This window comes from Schistocerca nitens, chromosome 1 (assembly GCF_023898315.1).
Source record: "Schistocerca nitens isolate TAMUIC-IGC-003100 chromosome 1, iqSchNite1.1, whole genome shotgun sequence".
Taxonomy (NCBI): Eukaryota; Metazoa; Arthropoda; class Insecta; order Orthoptera; family Acrididae; genus Schistocerca; species Schistocerca nitens.
In genome coordinates, this window is record NC_064614.1 from 459,672,111 (window position 1) to 459,696,167 (window position 24,057).

General features: G+C 39.3%; 1 protein-coding gene across 2 annotated transcripts in view; it reads left to right on the plus strand.

Annotated features, from left to right (window-relative positions):
• The window catches only part of LOC126251801 (rRNA methyltransferase 3, mitochondrial), a 72,897-nt gene that overhangs the window by 39,207 nt on the left and 9,633 nt on the right, over positions 1-24,057 (plus strand). The window contains exons 2-3 of one of the 2 annotated variants that reach the window (XM_049952441.1): positions 4,621-4,862; positions 17,283-17,438. In XM_049952441.1, the coding sequence (XP_049808398.1) occupies positions 4,621-4,862; positions 17,283-17,438 (398 nt within the window). The remainder of the gene's footprint in view (positions 1-4,620; positions 4,863-17,282; positions 17,439-24,057) is intronic. The other variant, XM_049952449.1, reaches the window with a different exon arrangement.

Genomic DNA, 24,057 nt, shown 5'->3' on the forward strand with positions numbered 1-24,057 from the left:
CTTCCCTTTCATGCCCCTTGACTCTTATAACTGCCATCTGGTTTCTGTACAAATTGTAAATAGCCTTTCGCTCCCTGTATTTTACCCCTGCCACCTTCAGAATTTGAAAGATAGTATTCCAATCAACATTGTCAAAAGCTTTCTCTAAGTCTACAAATGCTAGAAACGTAGGTTTGCCTTTCCTTAATCTTTCTTCTAAGGTAAGTCGTAGGGTCAGTATTGCCTCACGTGTTCCAACATTTCTATGGAATCCAAATTGATCTTCTCCGAGGTCGGCTTCTATCAGTTTTTCCATTCATCTGTAAAGTATTCACGTTAGTATTATGCAGCTGAGACTTATTAAACTGATAGTTTGGTAATTTTCACATCTGTCAACACCTGCTTTCTTTGGGATTGGAATTATTATATTCTCCTTGAGGTCTGAGGGTATTTTGCCTGTCTCATACGTCTTGCTCACCAGATGGTAGAGTTTTGTCAGGATTGGCTCTCCCAAGGCTGTCAGTAGTTTTAATAGAATGTTGTCTACTCCCGGGGCCTTGTTTCAACTCAGGTCTTTCAGTGCTCTGTCGAACTCTTCACGCAGTATCATATCTCCCATTTCATCTTCATCTACATCCTCTTCCATTTCCATAATATTGTCCTCAAGTACACCGCCCTTGTATAGACCCTCTATATACTCCTTCCACCTTTCTGCTTTCCCTTCTTTGCTTAGAACTGGGTTTCCATTAAAGCTCTTGATATTCATGCAAGTGGTTCTCCTTTCTCCAAAGGTCTCTTTAATTTTCCTGTGGGCAGTATCTATCTTACCCCTAGTGAGATAAGCCTCTACGTCCTTACATTTGTCCTCTAGCCATCCCCGCTTAGCCATTTTGCACTTCCTGTCGATATCATTTTTGAGACGTTTGTATTCCTTTTATCCTGCTTCATTTACTGCATTTTTATATTCTCTCCTTTCATCAATTAAATTCAATATTTCTTCTGTTACCCAAGGGTTTCTACTAACCCTCATCTTTTTACCTATTTGATCCTGTGCTGCCTTCACTATTTCATCCCTCAAAGCTACCCATTCTTCTTCTACTGTATTTCTTTACCCTATTCCTGTCAATTGTTCCCTTGTGCTCTCCCTGAAACTCTGTACAACCTCTGGTTCTTTCAGTTTATCCAGGTTCCATCTCCTTAAATTCCCACCTTTTTGCAGTTTCTTCTTTTTTCAATCTACAGTTCATAACCAATAGATTGTGGTCAGCGTCCACATCTGCCCCTGGAAATGTCTTAAATTTAAAACCTGGTTCCTAAATCTCTGTCTTACCATTATATTATCTATCTGATACCTTTTAGTATCTCCAGGGTTCTGCCATGTATACAACCTTCTTTCATGATTCTTGAACCAAGTGTTAGCTATGATTAAGTAATGTTCTGCGCAAAATTCTACCAGGCGGCTTCCTCTTTCATTTCTTAGCCCCAATCCATATTCACCTAGTATGTTTTCTTCTCTCCGTTTTCCTACTCTTGAATTCGTCACCCATGACTATTAAATTTTCGTCTCCCTTCACTACCTGAATAGTTTCTTTTACCTCCTCATACATTTCATCAATTTCTTCATCATCTGCAGAGCTAGTTGGCATATAAAATTGTACTACTGTAGTAGACGTGGGCTTCGTGTCTTCTTGGCCACAATAATGCGTTCACTATGCTGCTTGTAATAGCTTACCGTACTCCTATTTTTTTATTCATTATTAAACCTACTCCTGCATTACCGCTATTTGATTTTGTATTTATAACCCTGTATTCACCTGACCAAAAGTCTTTTTCCTCCTGCCACCGAACTTCACTAATTCCCACTATATCCAACTTTAACCTATCCATTTCCCTTTTTAAATTTTCTAACCTACCTGCCCGATTAAGAGATCTGACATTCCATCCTCCGATCCGTAGGACACCAGTGTTCTTTCTCCTGATAACGACGTCCTCTTGAGTAGTCCCCGCCCGGAGATCCGAATGGGGGACTATTTTACCTCCGGAATATTTTACCCAAGAGGACGCCATCCTCATTTAACCATACAGTAAAGCTGCTTGCCCTTGGGAAAAATTACGGCTGTAGTTTCCCTTGCTTTCAGCCGTTCGAAGTACCAGAACAGCAAGGCCATTTTGGTTAGTGTTACAAGGCCATATCAGTCAATCATCCAGACTGTTGCCCTTGCAACTACTGAAAAGGCTGCTGCCCCTCTTCAGGAACCACACGTTTGTCTGGCCTCTCAACAGATACCCCTCCGTTGTGGTTGCACCTACGGTACGGCTATCCGTATCGTTGGGGCACGCAAGGGCAAGGTCCATGTTTTAACTTTCGATAAGCCTCATTAACAGTTTTCAGCTGAAAATACACATACTGCTACAATAGTTTACTATTGAACATCTATGAGCAGTAGAAACCTAACCACAAAGTTAACAATTCTTGAAGTGTAGAATGGTACGTATGGAGCAGACACAGTTGTTGTTTTAACACACGGCCTAATTGTGTAACACTTTTCAAGTTAAGTTGGAGCATTGTTGTTGTTCTAACCAGCACAGGTTTCTCATATGTAACTCAGCCATGGACTGACTGTCTCGGGACCAAAATTCTCGTCCTTATATATCCTCACAATAATAGGTGCTGAAACTACACATTGTTCGAAGTTAAATTTATAAACATTACAATTAAAACTTAACTCATTAAATTAACTGAATACATTGAAAAACTGGTTCTTTTTAACAATTTTCTCTACTAGAAGGGTTTAGCCGAATTATTTGTTTAAATCATGAAATTAACAAATATCATCAACATGTTTTCGAAGAGAGCCAAATAGATACTTTAAGATTACTAGTATTTCGTCTTCCAAATGTTTATAATTAATACAGAATTTATATTTGTTTACATGTCAACAACAGAATTTAAGTTACAAAACAATTATTGATTTCACTCTATAACAAAAGATACTAACTGGGAATAGTCAAACTAAATTATAAAATCAGTTACATACATAAACTAAGCACAAAATTAGATCTGTTATATTCTTTAAAACTGAGGGCCAACCTTTCTCTTTTGTGATAATGCAGATTATACTCACGTATGTTAATCGTAATTAGTCAGACATGAAAGAATGAATTTTACGGAGGCAGATGGAAAAACGAGGGGAAGTAAAAATATCCCACCTTGCTTCGTCAGTATGACTGTACAGCTTGTATTTAAAGCAAACTTGATTTGCATTCTCATAGTGGCAATATTAGTGCCACTCTTATGTGACTGGCATGAAATTTGAATAGACACTGTCTTTGAGGTGTAGAAACACCCCTACCCACTTTCATTTATGTCACACAGTTGGAGTTGTAATTTTTTTTCTGTCATTTTATTTTGTTCATTTTTAAAATACACCTTGCTTTTCTCTCTGAGATTCCTCCAGTATGTAGAATATTGTTTTTAATTTTCTTATTTATCATAAAATCTACACTTGAATTTCCTTACTGCACTGTTAACTGTTATGAAGCCGATGTTCTGATTTTAATTCTATTTTTCCTCATAATTTTTATTTTTAACTTTGCTTCTGATAATACTGCTATACCCAGTTCGATGTTTTGCAATTCTTCTTCAGATTCCGTTAACCTGTCTTTAGACACTAAACTTCTGCAATGTGTTTTTACTAAATAGAAAGTAGTAGAAACAGCATGGCTTATAAGGTCCATATCGTTGTTGATTTAGTCAAACGTAGGATAGCCATACCCTGTGGCCTAAAGCTGTCACTTGAGTTCTCTCAGTTCTCTACTGTCAATACTTTTTCACTTGGGCTGGAATACAAGTGTTTCAAGAACATGCGTGTGGCAGTAGGGCCACTGAAAAAATGTACTCATGATACTCTAGCTTGCCTGGGTCTGAAGAGTTTGATGAAGCATGTGAACAGTGGTAAGTCTTCTCAATGAAGCTATGCTCGTAACAGTTTCAGCCAAGCCTGATCACTTGGAAGATTCAGATCTTGGAATCAAAATAACCAGTTGACATTCTGATCACGTGCAAGGAGAACCCTAAGTCTCAAGGCTGTGTATCCATTTAATAGATGTGAACCGTTGTGTGACTTGTGAAGTATCATAATGCATATGGTTTCACACACAGACTCACCATGCTGACAGAGTGGTTTTGTGTGCAGTCCATTCATATTTGTTTCCCACAATGCTGTCCTTTCATGTTTGTTGTCATTTAGGTACTAGCTGTTGTATAGTATGAATGTCTGATCAGTTCTATTAATTCCCACAAAGATGCAGTTCTTAGTATGTAGGGATTTTCCCCATCTTCACAACAGATGGGTCCCTCATCCTGGGATCTGAATGGCCTGTCCCTCCTTTCTGTTCTTCCCCAACCCATGCCTCTTTTCTCCTTTGGGAAGGTGCTAATGGTTCCTAAAGCTAGGAGTAGCTATTTCATTTCTAAATGTGTATATTAGCAGCACTGGAACTTCATCTCCTGAAGGTAAGTCCTGGTCATTTAATCTGTGTCTCTGTAATTTTATAGTTTTTAAAGATAATTTTCCTTTTTATGCAACATGTATTCCTTTTTTCTGTTTGCAAATATGTTGATTGAACACTTTCTTTCAGAAAGATAATGCTCCTAACAAAATCAAAGAAAATGAGAGAGAAGCATAATCTTGTGGCTGTTGAAGGAAAACGATTGATACAAGATTTCATAGATGCTGGAGCAACTCCAAAAATGATTTTCTTCAGCAGGCAACAGGACATTAAGAGCATCTGTACAGGTCAAAACCATATTGAGTTCCACAGAGTTCCATATAAACAACTGTCTCTGTGGACAAATGTTGCAACTTCTCAGGGCATTATAGGTGAGGTGTATTACTCTTTACAAAATATTTTGAGACATTTAAGATGTGATAGTATATGTGTTAGTTTCATGCACACAATTTTCTTGGTGTTGATCAGACTAGATAATGATGATAGCTTATGTTAAATATCACAGACAGCTGTATATAGATCATCTTCATCAAATCATTACAATAAATGATACATTAAGTTGCAGACAGGCACAGTTAAAAGACTCTTGCACATTATCTTTCGACTACAGGCTTCATCAGAAAAAGAAAGACACACACACACACACACACACACACACACACACACACACACACACACACACACACACACAAAAGCGAGCACACCTCACGTACACATGACCATGGCAGCTTGGACCAGAGTGCAACTGTGAGATGACAGTTGCACTCCAGACCAAGCTCTTGGAGGTGACATTCATGCATGTGTGAGGTGTGCTTGCTTGTGTGGATGAATGTGTGGGTGTTCCTGTTTCTTTTTCTGATGAAGGCTGTGGCTTAAAGATAATGTGCAAGAATCTTTTAATTGTGCCCATCTGCAATTTAAGAAGTCATCTGTATGGTAACTAGAAGTCCTGACTGTTGATATTCCAAACTGAAATTTCCATGGCTTAAAACATTATAGGCCTGTTAAGTAGTCCTGGAAGATGGTCACCAAAACAAAGAAAAGTCCCTTTAAAACAAGCTATTAATAATTTTCTGTATTGAAATAAATGTCGGATTGGAGGCTCTTCTGGCAGTACTCCTTAATCAGTGAATATACATTTTACCCTTTTTTAAATATACTAGAATCCTTTTGTCAGGACATACAGAAAATAAGGAATTACACTGCAAACAAACATTGAAAATTGCAACATCAAGAGTGATTAATGTGCCTGAGAAGAACTTCATACCACAGATTAAGTACATGACAGTTCACAATGATAATGGTAACAGACCTGTACATAACCTCTTACTGCAAGAATTCATTTCGGATGATGTCCCAGGTTGTGGCCATAAACTGGTCATATTGCGTGAGTTGTGCTGAATGTAAACTGGAGTAGCGCTTAGCGAACCAGGCTGGTGTGCTACTGTTTGCCAGTTCAGATCCAATCACCAACAAATTCTTGTTATTTACTATTTATCATTTCAAGAAGGATCTAAAAATGTTTCATGTTTTTAATGTTTGCATTGTTGTTGTTGTTGTTGTGGCCTTCAGCCCAGAGACTGGTTTGTTGCAGTTCTCCATGCTACTCTATCCTGTGCAAGCTTCTTCATCTCCCAGTACCTACTGCAACCTACGTCCTTCTGAATCTGTTTAGTGTATTCATCTCTTGGTCTCCCTCTATGATTTTTACCCTCCATGCTGCCCTCCAAATTGGTGATCCCTTGATGCCTCAGAATATGTCCTACCAACCGATCCCATCTTCTAGTCAAGTTGTGCCACAAATTTCTCTTCTCCCCAATTCTATTCAATACCTCCTCATTAGTTATGTGATCTACCCATCCGAACTTCAGCATTCTTCTGTAGCACCACATTTCGAAAGCTTCTATTCTCTTTTTGTCTAAACTATTTGTCATCCACGTTTCACTTCCATACATGGCTACACTCCATACAAATACTTTCAGAAAATACTTCTTGACACTTAAATCTATACTCGATGTTAACGAATTTCTCTTCTTCAGAAACGCTTTCCTTGCCATTGCCAGGTTATATTTTATATCCTCTCTCCTTCAACCGTCATCAGTTGTTTTATTCGCCAAATAGCAAAACTCTTTTACTACTTTAAGCGTCTCATTTCCTAATCTAATACCCTCAGCATCACCAGATTTAATTCTACTACATTCCATGATCCTCGTTCTGCTTTTGTTGATGTTCATCTTATATCCTCCTTTCAAGACACTGTCCATTCTGTTCAGCTGCTCTTCCAGGTCCTTTGCTGTCTCTGACAGAATTACAATGTCATCGGCAAACCTCAATGTTTTTTTTTCTTCTCCATGGATTTTAATGCCTGCTCACCTACTCTGAATTTTTCTTTTGTTTCCTTTACTGCTTGCTCAATATACAGATTGAATAACATCGGGGTGAGGCTACAACCCTGTCTCACTCCATTCCCAACCACTGCTTCCCTTTCATGCCCCTCGACTCTTGTAACTGCCATCTGGTTTCTGTACAAATTGTAAATAGCCTTTCGCTCCCTGTATTTTACCCCTGCTACCTTCCACCTTTCTGCCTTCCCTTCATTGCTTAGAACTGGGTTTCCATCTGAGCTTTTGATATTCATGCAAGTGGTTCTCTTTTCTCCAAAGGTCTCTCTAATTTTCCTGTAGGCAGTATCTATCTTACCCCTACTGATATATGCGCCTCTATATCCTTACATTTGTCCTCTAGCCATCTCTGCTTAGCCATTTTGCACTTCCTGTCGATCTCATTTTTGAGACGTTTGTATTCCTTTTTGCCTGCTTCATTTACTGCCTTTTTGTATTTTCTCCTTTCATCAATTAAATTCAGTATCTCTTCTGTTACCCAAGGATTTCTACTAGCCCTAATCTTTTTACCTACTTGATACTCTGCTGCCTTCACTACTTCATCCCTCAAAGCTACCCATTCTTCTTCTGTATTTCTTTCCCCCATTCTTGTCAATTGTTCCCTTATGCTCTCCCTGAAACTCTGAACAATCTCTGGTTCTTTCAGTTTATCCAGGTCCCATCTCCTTAAATTCCCACCTTTTTGCAGTTTCTTCAGTTTCAATCTGCAGTTCATAACCAATAGATTGTGGTCAGAATCCACATCTGCCCCTGGAAATGTCTTACAATTTAAAACCTGGTTCCTAAATCTCTGTCTTACCATTATATAATCTATCTGATACCTTTTAGTATCTCCAGGATTCTTCCAGGTATACAACCTTCTTTTATGATTCTTGAACCAAGTGTTAGCTATGATTAAGTTATGCTCTGTGCAAAATTCTACCAGGCGGCATCCTCTTTGATTCCTTACCCCCATTCCATATTCACCTACTACGTTCCCTTCTCTTCCTTTTCCTACTATCGAATTCCAGTCACCCATGACTATTAAATTTTCGTCTCCCTTCACTATCTGTATTATTTCTTTTATCTCATCATACATTTTATCAATCTCTTTGTCATCTGCAGAGCTATTCAGCATATAAATTTGTACTACTGTGGTAGGAGTGGGCTTCGTATCTTCAGCATATAAATTTGTACTACTGTGGTAGGAGTGGGCTTCGTATCTATCTTGGCCACAATAATGTGTTCACTATGCTGTTTGTAGCAGCTTACCCACATTCCTATTTTCCTATTCATTATTAAACCTACTCTTGCATTACCCCTCTTTGATTTTGTATTTATGACCCTGTATTCACCTGACCAGTAGTCTTGTTCCTTCATCTAACTTTAACCTATCCATTTCCCTTTTTAAATTATCTAATCTACCTGCATATTCTGGAATATTTGCTGTGTGTGTAAGTAGCAGCATTCTCCACCCAGGAGGGAGTTCTGTACTGTCTGTACATTGGCATCCATAAGAAATGAACTTTCGGTTCTAAGTGTTGTATTTCACTGATGACTCTGCTTTCAGATTTGGGCTTAAATGTGATTATGACATGACATGTTTTGGTGAAGATTATGGGTACTTCAAAACACCTATAAGCTATAGCTCCAATTAGGCAACATAAAAATCATCGCCAACATGGACAGGAGCTGGAATGCAACCAGTTGATTGTTCCGAGGTCCCTTTATATAGGTGACCAATACAGTAAAAAAAAAAAAAAAAAGTCAGTCATGTGCACATCAGGCATCCATCAGTGTTTTTTTGGAGATACTGGTCAGGACCTAATGAAATGGCTGAAAGAATTTGACCGAGTCACCAAATACAATGGATGATATGACATGACGTGTTTGCAAACATGTACTTTTGCTTGGATGGCACAGTCCAGCAGTGTTTCAAGGACAACAGAGGGAAGCTGGATAGCTGGGACAAATTCCAGGATGAACTGAAGAAAAACCGGTCAAAGTGGTGCAGTTGTTAGCACACTGGACTCGCACTCTGGAGGATGACGGTTCAAACCTGCATCCAGCCATCCTGATTTTGGGTTTCCGTGAGTTTCCCAAATCACTCCAGGCAAATTCCAGGATGGTTCCTTTGAAAGGGCACAGCTGATTTCCTTCCCCATTCTTCCCTAATTCGAGCTTGTGCTCCCACTAACGACCTTGTTGTTGATGAGAAATTAAACACTGATCTCCTCCTCCTCCTCCTCCGAATTCAAGAAAACATTTGGCAACAAGAACAACTGAGTGGTACTCAATGTCATGGAGAAATGACACAGTCCTACATAAAGAATGTTTTGGCTCTGGACCACATTGTGACTCTGAATATCAGAAGACAACAAAATCTGACATCTGATGAAAGGAGTTGTAAAAGACATGTACCAAGCTTTTCTGGTAAAGGATGTCACAACAGCCAAGGAATCTAAGCCTACATCTATATTGCGCAAGCCACCACATGGTGTGTAGTGTAGGGTACTTTGTACACCACTGTCACTTCCCTCTTTTTCCTGTTCCGGTTGTGTAGGATATGTGGGAATAACTATTGCTGGTAAGTCTATGTGTGGGCTCAAATCTCTATAATTTTATCTTCGTGGTCTTTTCATGAGATAGGTGTTGGAGGAAGCAATATATTTGTCGACTCCTTTAGGAATGTACACCTGTGGAACTGTAACAGTAGACCACAACATGATGCAGAGTGCCTATTTGCTGTGTCTGTCGCTAGTTCGCTGAGCATCTCCATGTCACTTTTGTGCTTATTATGTGAACCAGTAATGAAATGTGTTGTTCATCTTTGGATCCTCGGTGTTTACTCTATCAGTGCTATCTGGTGCAGATTTGCATACTGATGAGCCTTATACAGGTACTGGTCAAACGAGAGTTTTGTGGATTACTTACTTTGTTGATAGATTACATTTCCTGAGGATTCTTCCAATGAGTATCATTGTGGCATCTGCCTTACTCATGATTAATTTTATGTGAGTGTTCCACTTGAGACTGCTGTGTATGCATACTCTTAGATAGTTTGTGGAAGTGACTGCTCCCAATGATTGTTCAACAATTTTGTAATCATATTATAAAGGGTCATCAATTGGTGCCAGTTCATCGAGGAAATGCAACTGAAAAAAGTTGGGTGAATGAAGTATGACCAACTCCTGAATGTGGTCCCTGTGTCAGTTGTTTAAGCCCAACATGACCCTGCCTCTCTGATATGTCAGGCACTAAGAGAAGAGATTTTGGGGTTTGTGACAGCCAGATATGTTAGACTGAGTACACGAGAGGTAGCAGCCATGAATGTCAACCTCGTAGGGCAGGAGGAAATAGAGAATGTTGAAGAAGAGGTGTATCAATCTCTAACATCAGGTCTTCACCACCTGTCAAATGTGAACATATGCTACAGCTTTCAAATGACAACTCAGCATCTGACCAACACAGGTACAATAACTCCTCCACCAAGTATAACACCTTGCATAGGAACATTTGGAGGACAAAGGGCAAACACATGTACATTTCTGCTGTGGATGCCCTAGACCCATTTTATACTACTGCAGAGAAAGAAGACGAGTGTTCCATGACTACTTTGCTGTAAGACATCAACCATAGAACAGTCCTATTCATGCCAGTGAACTGCAGATGATTGTAGTTGACCTGTGTGACGAAGCTCATTGCTGTAGCCTGGATGAGGTCACTTCCTGACATGCTGTAGCCATACCCCATTTTTGTACAAAAGTACCAACTGCTTATCCAGCTGTTAAATTTCTGAAAACTACTTGAGCCAACTATCTATGGAGGTGAGGCTGCTACAGATGAAAATCCTCTATTTAGGATGACAGTGTGAGATAACGGGCGAGCTGTGGCGCCACTCAGCGGGCCGCGGCCATATGGTGCCGAACGTTAGCTGGGATCCAGAGACTGTGTGGCTGGGAATTCCATGGTGAGGCTGTGTCAATGAAAGAGACTTGTATGCCAAGAGTGCCAAAGATGGCGGACTTTGTGAAACCATCATGGCAGACATTTCACAATTCGTGTAGAAATTAATAGTAGCAAGATGAATCATGATACCTCAAAAAGAAACATGTACATTACCATTATTTGCATGGTGATTCTGATGGTGCAATCAGAATTTCAATATCTTTATTAATTTAAAGTTTAGTATCTGACTGAAAATTATACAAGTAACACCCAGCAACGAATTTCCAAAATCTAAACGGTTCATCCGATTTTGTCGATCGTCATGACTGTAGAAAGCTATTTGTGTAAACATAAATTGGTATACATTACAGGCATGTAACTTGAATAGTACATGAGTTATTGGAGGTCAAAGTGGCCAATTACTATCGATCGCATCAGGCCATAAGTACTCCTCAGTTACACGAATTAACGGTAGCAGCATGCTTATAAATATATTTATTTGTCTATGTCTTTGCTTATATCTGATATATATACTATTCGTGAAGAAATTGGTTAAATATTTACTGTGTTTTAGAAAGCACAGAGACATTAGGCTACTGGCCTACCTCTTGTTCTATTCCTTTGATATATGTTTATTTAATTTGTTTATGTCTCTAATAATGTGTGGTAGAGCGTGTTTATGGTCCAGTTGTAGGAATATTTATTTAATTTCAAGTTATTTAAATGTAAATCCAGTATTCTGAATGTGTTTCATTATGTTTGTGTGGGTGTGTTGGCTTGAAGACACGGCGCGAGCGCTCTAGCTAATCACAGTGCTCTTGAATGGGGAGAGTGGATGAAAGCAGGAGAAGAGTTCTTGGCAGGATGGGACAATTCACTGAGAGTCTTGGATGTTACGGTGCGAGGGACGCACGGTCACGAGAGAGACTTGGAGTGTGGAGCGGTTTGTGCATGGTAGCAAGAGATAAAACTACTTCGGAGTGTGGACTTGTGAACTTGTGAGATTTCCGAGGTTTCTACAGTGAAGACGTAGTATTCATTTAGAAGGGAATATCTCGCGAGCTATGTTGTCGTTCATATCTAATTACGTGCAGTAGGAATCTATTGTTTCCCTGTTATTCAACTTATATTTTGTTTAATTGCTGGACCATCGACACCAATAAGTGTTTTGCAAAAATATATCACATTCTAAAAAGTACTTCTACTATTTTAGAGTCATTAATATAGTACCTGCAGGTTTTGTTTGTTGCAATATTTTCTTTATAAATTTCTACGATACATTCACGATTGCTGAGTGATAGAGAACTTCGACCATCATGAGATTACAACTGCCTACCAACCATAGTTGAGTGACTTCACTAATCATTTTAACAAAACATTGGCCGATATGCCCTGAACATACATTGATGTCAGACAGACAGGTTGAGATACAATACTGCCCATCATGACATTCACACATAATGCATTGAAGCAAGACAGTACAGGATAGACACTGTTTTTTCTGCACCATGGTCATGAGGCCGTAATGATAATGGATGCACTGTTCCCGTTTCAGCCAGATGATACACAGGATGATTATGTTAAATACACCATCACCAAGACAGAAGAAGCAAGATGGCTGGATCATATATGGTCCATGGTACAGGAAAATGACTGAGAATGCTCTAACACCAATTATGGGCCTGTGAGAAACAACCTGTGTAACTTGGTATGGATTTTATGCCTGTGCAGAAAGTGGAAGTATCAGAAAAATAACTTAAAATGATGCTTTGGACCATATCATACCATTTGTCACTTGTCAGATGTCGCATACAAAGTGAAGGATTGTGGCCCTGCATCAAAAAGACAGGAGTGCAGAGATATTGTCTGTGTCCACCTTATGAAGCCCTGCTACAGTCCTGAGGCACAGGTTGACCACGGGACCTCTCGGTTAAGCAGACTGGAGGCCTGCTCAGTTATCGTGAATCTGATGGGAGGGGCTACTTTTGATGCTCATTATAGCGAAGATGTGACAGCACAGCTCAAATGTGAGGATCCTACAGTGCTACCATACAGAGGACCACTAGATATAGGATGCTGTGGGTGGCTCAGGTGAGAACTACTGAAACAGTGGGTCACAGCCATGCAGAGTGGAGTAGCAGTTGGCATCCCTGGCTAGTGTGCTGTGGGTTGCGTCACCAGTAAATATTAGTTATTTAATATTGATCATTTCAATGTTTGTATAAATACCAACATTCTCCATCCAGGTGTCCTTAAGAAACTTGCTTTTGGTGGTAGTTGTTTTCTTCATTGATGATCCTGCTTTCAGATTCGGATTTGGACTCAGTTTTGGTTACAGTGTGACAGCATTATATGGTAAATTGGTCTCGCCCTTTGCTAGACTCTAATAACATTATATAATACTAATTTGGCATGGGAGTTGATAGATTAAGCCGTGTTAACATACTTGCAGCCAAGCTCCAGCAGAAGAGTTTGCTGCATTTGGGCTAATGGTATTGTCAAAAGGGCCATTTGTTGCACTGCACAAATCTTCACCTTCTGCCATGCCACTGTTGAGATGGTATTGTTGTGTGAAATTTGGGGGGGGCTCATATTTAGAGATGTCCAAAATGATGGCCCAGTTCAGTAATAACTCTTTCAATTAGAATATTTTGCACATGATTATGGATCTTCAAGCATTGCACATCAGTTCAGACAACATTCTGTTACAAACAGGGATGTGTTTGAACAACAACAATCAGTACTCATCAGATGAGTAATGATGTAGTGTTAACCAAAGGGTACTACGTCTTATTTTACTACACCCTAATAGAAAGAGACATTGAGCAATACCAATGTTGTTGTTTACCACAAGAAAACTGTTCTTTTCTAACACACTTTTCTTAATGTGGCTTTTAAAGATGAAGATATTCACAGTTTGTTTTACTGGGCAGTATAAAAATGAAGGAAGCTGAGAACAAACAATTTTCACTAACCGTTTAGCGTCTTATAGGTCATAATTAACTGATTGACTCTGATGTTATTCAACTGATGCCTTTGACAGCATGTTGTTCCTGCTCTCCAAAAATTTGCTTCTCATATAATTGTGTTAATAGTTGTTGCACCAACACAGTGGTGCACCGTCAGGTGGCTTGCGGAGTATGGATGTAGATGTAGATAAAGGAAGCCTTTATTTGCTACCAGTATTGACTGAAACCATCATCTTTAAGATACACAAAACTGTTGTGTGGCATTCCTCCTATATTGTGAACAGTAAAAATAATATTATAGAAAGTCATTCTGCATCACTGTCCTCAAGGGTAAAATGCATTGATACAACTGAATAATCATAGTACCAAACCCATTTCTACAGGGTGTCCTAGTAGGAATGGCCAATGCTCAGGGCTATAACAGGAATGCTCGTTTGAAGCAAAAAATCTGACATATGCTCTATTCCGAATGGTTTCCAAAATAGAACACATTTTATGTAGTTTTTTTGGGCTATTGGCACACATGCACTTATGATTTTACCTATCCAACCTCTTTGACATTTTATACTAGCCCAACCTACCTCATTGCTTTCAACCTCTTTTCTTGGGACGTCTTTCTGTCATTAAATTAGCCTGTTGAGCTTGTAGTTGTCCATAATGTGTTGCGAGTGAAGTAGCACAATGCTGCTGTCCTAATTAGGGAGTGTGCAGTGGCGCTCAGACAAGCAGTACAACATGTTCTTCCAAGAGTGCACAAATGTATGAAGTTGATGGTGGGATATTTGAACATTTATTGTGAACTGTGTGACAGCTGTAATGTGAAGTGTATGACGATGCTTAGATGTAAATGTGTTTAGATGTAAATGCGTTAAAAATGCAAACTTTTCAGTTGATGCTTTGTAAAACACATGTTGTAATGTTTACTAATTGTTGTACATGTGTATGTGTATAAGCCTAACACTGTATTTAATAATGCAGAAAATAAATAACAATATATAATGAGGTGACAAAAGTTACGGGATACTGCCTAATATCATGTCGCACCTCCTTTTGCCTGGCTTAGTGCAACAACTAGCAGTGGCATGGACTCAGCAAGTCATTGGAGGTTTCCTGCAGAAATGTTGAGCCATGCTGGCCCTGTAGCTGTCCGTAGTTGTGAAAGTGTTGCCAGTTTAGGATTTTGTCTATGAACTGAGCTCTCACATATGTCCCATAAATGTTCAAGGGGATTCATGTTGGGTGATCAGGGTGGCCAAATCGTTTGCTTGAATTGTCCAGAATGTTCTTCAAAACAGTTGTGCCCTGGTGACATGGCACATAGTTGTTTGGGAGCGTGAAGTCCATGAACAGCTACAAATGGTGTCCAAGTAGAAAAACGTAACATTTCCTGTTAATGAATGTTTCAGTTGGACCAGAGTACACAGTCCATTCTGTGTAAACATAGCCTATACCATTATGGAGCCATTACCAGCTTGCACAGTGCCTTGTTGACAACTTGGGCCTATGGCTTTGTGGGGTCTGCTCCACACTTGATCCCTACCATCAGCTCTTACCATCTGAAATTGGGACTCATATGACCAGCCACGGTTTTCCAGTGATCTAAGTTCCGACCGATATGGCCTTGAGCCCAAGAGAGGTACTGCAGGTGGGGCAAACCCAAAACTATGACTATAATATCAGTTAGTTACAGCTGGAACCAGCCAACTCATACAAGTACCTGGCTGTAGCACTTTGGAGGGATATGAAATGGAATGATCACATAGGCTCAGTCATGGGTAAAGCAGGTGGTACACTTTGGTTTACCGAGCGAGGTGGCGCAGTGGTTAGCACACTGGACTCGCATTCGGGAGGAAAACGATTCAATCCCGCGTCCGGCCATCCTGATTTAGGTTTTCCGTGATTTCCCTAAACCGCTCCAGGCAAATGCCGGGATGGTTCATTTGAAAGGGCACGGCCGACTTCCTTCCCTGTCCTTCCCTAATCCGATGAGACCGATGACCTCGCTGTTTGGTCTCTTCCCCCAAACAATCCCAACCTCACTTTGGTTTAGTGGTAGAATACTGGAGAGGTACAATCAATCTGCAAAGGATATTGCTTACAGATCACTCGTTTGACCCATTCTAGAAACTGCTCAAGTGTGTGGGACCTGTGCCAAATAGGGCTAACAAAGGATATTGAGTGTATACAAAGAAGGGTGGCATGAATAGTCACAGGTTTGTTTGTTTCAAAGGAAAGCATCACTCAGATGCTGAAGAAACTGAGCTGGCAGACTCCTTATGATACATGTAAATTATCCTGAGAAAGTCTACTGGCAAAGATTCAAGAAGTGGCTTTAAATGATGACTCTAGGAATATACTACAACCTCTATGCATCGCTCACATAGGGATCGTGAGCACAACATTAGAATAATTACACTACGTACGGATACAGTCCAATGATCATTCTTCCTGCAACCCATACATGAATGGAATGGGAATAAACCCTATACAATGAGATGTATCCTACTGACATGCACTTCACAGTGGTTTGCTTAGTATAAATGTAGGTGTAGATGTAGAAATAGGCAGTTGTATAAATATTTCATACTAATTAATGATTCTGGTTTCCAGAATGAAATTTTCAAGTTTCAATTTTGGGTTGCTGTTTCTCTTGTTACATAATGATCCACTTAAACTAGGCCATATGAGTGGGCAACAGTTTTTTCAGAGCTACGGAATTACAAAGCTGGTCTATTTTTCATCAGATGTAAAGAAACCAACAGACACATGACCCACCTGTATTGTTTCTTTTTGTATGATATGATAGAATTTTATTCTGAGAATCACACCTTTGGTTTCATAGAATTCATAAAGTCTTTCATTGTATTTGTGTTTCTTGTTTTTAATACACTGCCTGAAAAATATGAGAGTCGCATTAAGTTATTGATTTGTCAATGCAGAGCATTTTAGCAGTAGCTTTTCTGCCTGAATGCTCTTTATGATAACAACATTATTCATATTAATGGAGGAAAAAATGTGTGCACAGTGTGCATGTGTATTGTGCATATTCTTTGTATATTTGTGGTTTTAATTTTAATTCTCAGTGTATTGTAGGGTGACTGCGGCTTTTAGGTAAACAGATTAGGGAAAATGTCAACAAACAACATCTACAGTGCATAATGTGCCAGGACATCATTGTTAATATGCCATGCTTTCCTGATTTTAAATGCTCTTTAACTGTCCACACTATCCCTATGTGTCATATTGCGTGTCTTTTTCTTCCTTCATTTTTATTTTCTTGTGACAGGCTGATAGATGAATGATTCAGTTCTTGTGGAAAATGATATTTCACTGAAGTTCAGTGTTTTTAGGTAGGTTGTTTATAGGGTTTTGTAGAACTGAAATTTGAGTCATAGGAATATTCATCCATTGCATCATTCAGATTGAAAAAAAATTGCAATCAGTTACTCCCAAAGTTATGCTTTATGTTCAATTTTATTCATTTTTCACGTAGGATTATTCGAGATATCAAATATATTAAGGCAGACTCCAGCAGAGAACTCATTGCCAATTACAATAATCTGTGATAATGTCAGAGATCCTGGAAATATGGGCTCTGTGCTGAGAATTGCTGCTGCTGCTGGTTGTGAGAAGGTCATCTTAACAAAAGGTATGTATTATTTTGCTTAATGTTCACGTGTGAGTCAGATATACCGGTATATAAAATATGCAGTCAGGTAGTCAACTTCCATTTTACATACTGCTGGCAATGTAATGTGACTGTTACAGTGCTGGCTGGTGTGGCCGAGCAATTCTGGGCACTACAGTCTGGAAACGCGTGACCGCTACAGTCGCAGGTTCTAATCCTGCCTCGGGCATGGCTCTGTGTGATGTCCTTAGGTTAGTTAGGTTTAAGTAGCTCTAAGTCCTAGGGGACAGATGACCTCAGAAGTTAAGTCCCATAGTGCTCAGAGCCATTTGAACCATTTGACTGTTACAGTATTCATAGTAGTATGAATATTGAAACACTCCCACCCCATGAAACATAGACCTTGCCGTTGGTGGGGAGGCTTGCGTGCCTCAGCGATACAGATAGCCGTACCGTAGGTGCAACCACAACGGAGGGATATCTGTTGAGAGGCCAGACAAACGTATGGTTCCTGAAGAGGAGCAGCAGCCTTTTCAGTAGTTGCAGGGGCAACAGTCTGGATGATTGACTGATCTGGCCTTGTAACACTAACCAAAACGGCCTTGCTGTGCTGGTACTGCGAACGGCTGAAAGCATGGGAAAACTATGGCCATAATTTTTTCCCGAGGGCATGCAGCTTTACTGTATGGATAAATGATGATGGTGTCCTCTTGGGTAAAATATTCCGGAGATAAAATAGTCCCCCATTCGGATCTCCGGGCGGGGACTACTCAGGAGGACGTTGTTATCAGGACAAAGAAAACGCGTTCTACGGATCCGAGCGTGGAATGTCAGATCCCTTAATCGGGCAGGTAGGTTAGAAAATTTAAAAAGGGAAATGGATAGGTTAAAGTTAGATATAGTGGGAATTAGTGAAGTTCGGTGGCAGGAGAAACCTGACTTTTGGTCAGGTGAATACAGGGTTATAAATACAAAATCAAATAGGGGTAATGCAGGAGTAGGTTTAATAATGAATAAAGCAATAGGAATGCGGGTAAGCTTCTACAAACAGCACAGCGAACGCATTGTTGTGGCCAAGATAGACACGAAGCCCAAGCCTACGACACTAGTACAAGTCTACATGCCTACTAGCTCTGCAGATGATGAAATATTGAAGAAATGTATGATGAGATAAAAGAAATTATTCAGATAGTGAAGGGAGACAAAAATTTAATAGTCGTGGGTGACTGGAATTCGATAGTAGGAAAAGGAAGAGAAGGGAATGTAGTAGGTGAATATGGATTGGGATTAAGAAATGAAAGAGGAAGCCGCCTGGTGGAATTTTGCACAGAGCACAACTTCATCATAGCTAACACTTGGTTCAAGAATCATAAAAGAAGGTTGTATACATGGAAGAAGCCTGGAGATACTGACAGGTTTCAGATAGATTATATAATGGTAAGACAGAGGTTTAGGAACCAGGTTTTAAATTGTAAGACATTTCCAGGGGTAGATGTGGACTCTGACCACAATCTATTGGTTATGAACTGTAGATTGAAACTGAAGAAACTGCACAAAGGTGGGAATTTAAGGAGATGGGATCTGGATAAACTGAAAGAACCAGAGGTTGTACAGAGTTTCAGGGAGAGCACAAGGGAACAATTGACAGGAATAGGGTAAAGAAATACAGTAGAAGAAGAATGGGTAGCTTTGAGGCATGAAATAGTGGAGGGATGAAATAGTGAAGGCAGCAGAGGATCAAATAGGTAAAAAGACGAGGGCTAGTAGAAACCCTTGGGTAACAGAAGAAATATTGAATTTAATTGATGAAAGGAGAAAATATAAAAATGCAGTAAATGAAGCAGGCAAAAAGGAATACAAACGTCTCAAAAATGAGATCGACAGGAAGTGCAAAATGGCTAAGCAGGCATGGCTAGAGGACAAATGTAAGGATGTAGAGGCTTATCTCACTAGGGGTAAGATAGATACTGCCTACAGGAAAATTAAAGAGACCTTTGGAGAAAAGAGAACCACTTGTATGAATATCAAGAGCTCAGATGGAAACCCAGTTCTAAGCATAGAAGGGAAAGCAGAAAGGTGGAAGCAGTATATAGAGGAGATATGATACTGCGTGAAGAGTTTGACAGAGCACTGAAAGACGTAAGTCGAAACAAGGCCCCGGGAGTAGACAACATTCAATTAGAACTACTGACAGCCTTGGGAGAGCCAGTCCTGACAAAACTCTACCATCTGGTGAGCCAGATGTATGAGACAGGCGAAATACCCTCAGACTTCAAGAAGAATATAATAATTCCAATCCCAAAGAAAGCAGGTGTTGACAGATGTGAAAATGACCGAACTATCAGTTTAATAAGTCACGGCTGCAAAATACTAACGCGAATTCTTTACAGACGAATGGAAAAACTGGTAGAAGCCGACCTTGGGGAAGATCAGTGTGGATTCCGTAGAAATATGGGAACACGTGAGGCAATACTGACCCCATGACTGATTTTTAGAAGCTAGATTAAGAAAAGGCAAACCTACGTTTCTAGCATTTGTAGACTTAGAGATAGCTTTTGACAATGTTGATTGGAATACTCTCTTTCAAATTCTGAAAGTGGCAGGTGTAAAATACAGGGAGCGAAAGGCTATTTACAATTTGTACAGAAACCAGATGGCAGTTATAGGAGTCGAGGGACATGAAAGGGAACCAGTGGTTGGGAAGGGAGTGAGACAGGGTTGTAGCCTCTCGCCGATGTTGTTCAATCTGTATATTGAGCAAGCAGTAAAAGAAACAAAAGAGAAATTTGGAGTAGGTATTAAAATCCACGGAGAAGAAATAAAAACTTTAAGGTTCGCCGATGACATTGTAACTCTGTCAGAGACAGCAGAGGACTTGGAAGAGCATTTGAACGGAATGGACAGTGTCTTGAAAGGAGGATATAAGATGAACATCAACAAAAGCAGAACGAGGATCATGGAATGTAGTCGAATTAAGTCAGGTGATGCTGAGGGAATTAGATTAGGAAATGAGACACTTAAAGTAGTAAAGGAGTTTTGCTATTTGGGGAACAAAATAACTGATGATGGTCGAAGTAGAGGGTATATAAAATGTAGACTGGCAATGGCAAGGAAAGCGTTTCTGAAGAAGAGAAATTTGTTAACTTCAAGTGTAGATTTAAGTGTCAGGAAGTCGTTTCTGAAAGTATTTGTATGGAGTGTAGCCATGTATGGAAGTGAAACATGGACGATAAATAGTTTAGACAAGAAGAGAATACAAGCTTTCGAAATGTGGTGCTACAGAAGAATGCTGTAGATTCGATGGATAGATCACATAACTAATGAGGAGGTATTGAATAGAATTGGGGAGAAGAGGAGTTTGTGGCACAACTCGACTAGAAGATGGGATCGGTTGGTAGGACAAGTTCTGAGGCATCAGGGGATCACCAATTTAGTATTGGAGGGCAGAGTGGAGGGTAAAAATCGTAGAGGGAGACCAAGAGATGAATACACTAAGCAGATTCAGAAGGATGTAGGCTGCAGTACGTACTGGGAAATGAAGAAGCTTGTACAAGATAGAGTAGCATGGAGAGTTGCATCAAACCAGTCTCAGGACTGAAGACCACAACAACATTGAAACTGTGTGAGCAGTAGGTATTTCATTCCCAGGTTGTTGTTTTGATTTGTCAATTTTTCAGTTCTCGGAGATATTTTACCATTAAACAACAATTTTACAAACACTCAATTAAGTTATTGGTGATTCACTGACTGTAATTCACACCCCTGTATTGTGTACAAAATTAATATTGCTTATTATTACTGTTGATAAAGAGTTAAGCTCATTGCTATATTTGTCTTTGCTTCCAGAGACAGTACCTTGTCCTTTAACTTTCAGAAATTGTATGATTGGACTGTAATTGATTCTAGTATGATACTATTACCATACATTTTATATGAAACTAAAGACAGTGAAAATAAGTGAATAATTTTGGATTTTTTGTAAGAAGTCCTTGAGTTGTGATTAGTGAGTGAAGTAAGAAAGAGACAGTCGTGCAGAAGCATACATGTAACAGTATATGTTCTCATTTATAGCTGCTGGCTGTTTATCTGAAAACTTTTTACGTTAATACTGTTTACGGGACTCTTCCTTCTTCTGTTGAACATCTTCTGTGTAATGTTATCATCTGATCCTATTGTACTTTTATGCCATGATAAGGACGTTAAATAATTTTGTGGATTCTGGACAGTAGTAAGATATAATATTGTTGCATTGTATGAATGACGCACAAATAGCATGTGTGCTAACCACGCAGTCCTATGAAGCACAGAAGCCTTAGTTGACCTAGGTGTTCTCCTTGGATTCAGAGCTGAGGCATCTTGTGCATGCTTTCTTGAAATGATATACTATTAGACTAACACTAGATTAAATCAGGAGAGGTACTTGCAAAGACCACAGAGTGTTTTTGTAGACTCTCACTCACAGTAGTTTGGTGTGCTAAATTGTATTGAGGCAAATGTGACAGAAAAATGAGTTTCTTATAGGATATCTGCCAAATGCAATTACAGATGTTATCAATTCTTGCACCAGCCATACAATGGGGAGCCAAAAGAGAGAACAGTATTCCTTTCTTGTGGGTGGAGTGGCCATAAAAATGGTTTTCCTGCCAGCTACCTCTAGAACACACTGTTTAAATCTGTTGACCATCCAAAATGAAATGTCAGTTAGGTTGAAGTGCTTGTTTTTATAAACACTGTTTCATGTGTTTGACAATTTTGCTGTTGTGAAAAAGTCAGAGCAATATGAACAACTAATTACAGATAATTTTTTCTGATGTTACACGTATGAGACATAATCCGAGGAGCAACTTAACTGGATAAAAACAAACAGGAATATATGTGTTGTTCCTTTTTTATCTTTATTTTTTTTTACCTGGTCGAAGGAATGGGGAAAGGATGGCTAACTAGCTGGAAGAAAGGGAGAGGGTCTAACATCCATTTGCTAACGAGAGGAATCTGACATTAAGTAAATTATTTCCATTAATTTAAGCTACCACGGTTAACCAACACTACTCCATTCAAATGCTAAAATGAATGTAAGAGGCTTGTGGAACAGCTGTCCTACACTGTGGAGTCAAATGATGGATCCTCCAACTCAACAATACTACTGATCATATAGCGTTAACCATAGCCATATTAACATATTTTCCATAATGCTTATAACCAAGGGGTGGGATGGCATGTGGGCACTGTACACCCAATCTCAAAAAACAAATAAAGTGTTAATTGTTGTTGGGTTGTAGTAACAGTATATGTTTTAAAGAGATACTGCTGTGTAAGAAAGATCCAGAACCTGAAAATATCTTTCATCGCCTCCTTAGTGATTCAGTGCACTTCCAATATCGTGTTGTACTGATTGTGGGGGTGGGGATATTTTATGCCCACTGTAAAAAAAAAAAATAATTAAATACAAAATTTGTTACTTTTTGTTGACTTTACTCGCAACAGACTTTTTAAAGAGATAGCAATGGGTATGGTCCTGAACCTGAAAATACTGCCTTTTCAAAATATTGTTACATTCCATCCTTGATTTTCCATTGTTGAATACTGAATATCACATTCACTGGGAAAGTGATATTGACTGTTAAGACTTAAATATTTGAGTTAAATTTAACTTAAAAATTTAAAACATTTGTGTAATTGGGTAGAAGAATTCATTAAAAATAATAAAAAAAAAATTCAGAATTTTAAAATATGAAGTAACTCACTATATTACAATAATTTCAAAAGGTTTGCATAAAGTAATTCCCTTGCCCCCTCCCCTTATTATTGTGAGGGTTAAGTGCCAGGTATGTTTTTGACCAACATTAAAATAAAACTAGTTTTGCAACCCACTGTACTCCCTGGAGGTGACCCCAGTGACTTGCTTGTCGCATAATGAAAAGAGAAACATTTCAGACCATTGAATAGGTGAAAGGTAAATTGCCAAACTCGTAAATCATAGAGACACATAACAGATAAACTGATCACTCCTGTCCCTTCTGCCTGAAAAAGAGAGAGAGAGAGAGAGAGAGAGAGAGAGAGAGAGAGAGAGAGAGAGAGAGAGAGTGTGCCTCTACATTATGAGCAAGGATCCTTCTGTCTGTTTGCAAGATGTTGTCATTAGCTTTTGAATGTAGCAACATGAAGCTAAATTAAAATTTTGGCCCTCTGCCTTGTTCTTTCCTACTACTTACCCCTGAGAAAGCATGATGTCTAAGAGTGTTTGAGAATAAACAGTGTTCACGGTCTATTCTGTCTGTGACTTTTCTGTCTGTGACTTTTCTGTCTGTGACTTTTCTGTCTGTGACTTTTCTGTCTGTGACTTTTCTGTCTGTAACTTTTCTGTCTGTAACTTTTCTGTCTGTAACTTTTCTGTCTGTAACTTTTCTGTCTGTGACTTTTCTGTATTCTCCACAATGAAAAGAGGCTCTAAAGATAAACATTCCCAGGACAGAAAAGAGATGAAACGAAAATAACTGAACACATGAAACAATGTATATGAAAACAAACATACACTCACCCTAACTGAGTTTCTGCTTGGATGATGTCTCATCAACTGATACAAAATAACTTTATTAGATGCACCTGACAGATAATCCTGTACTACTACACCTCTGCAAGC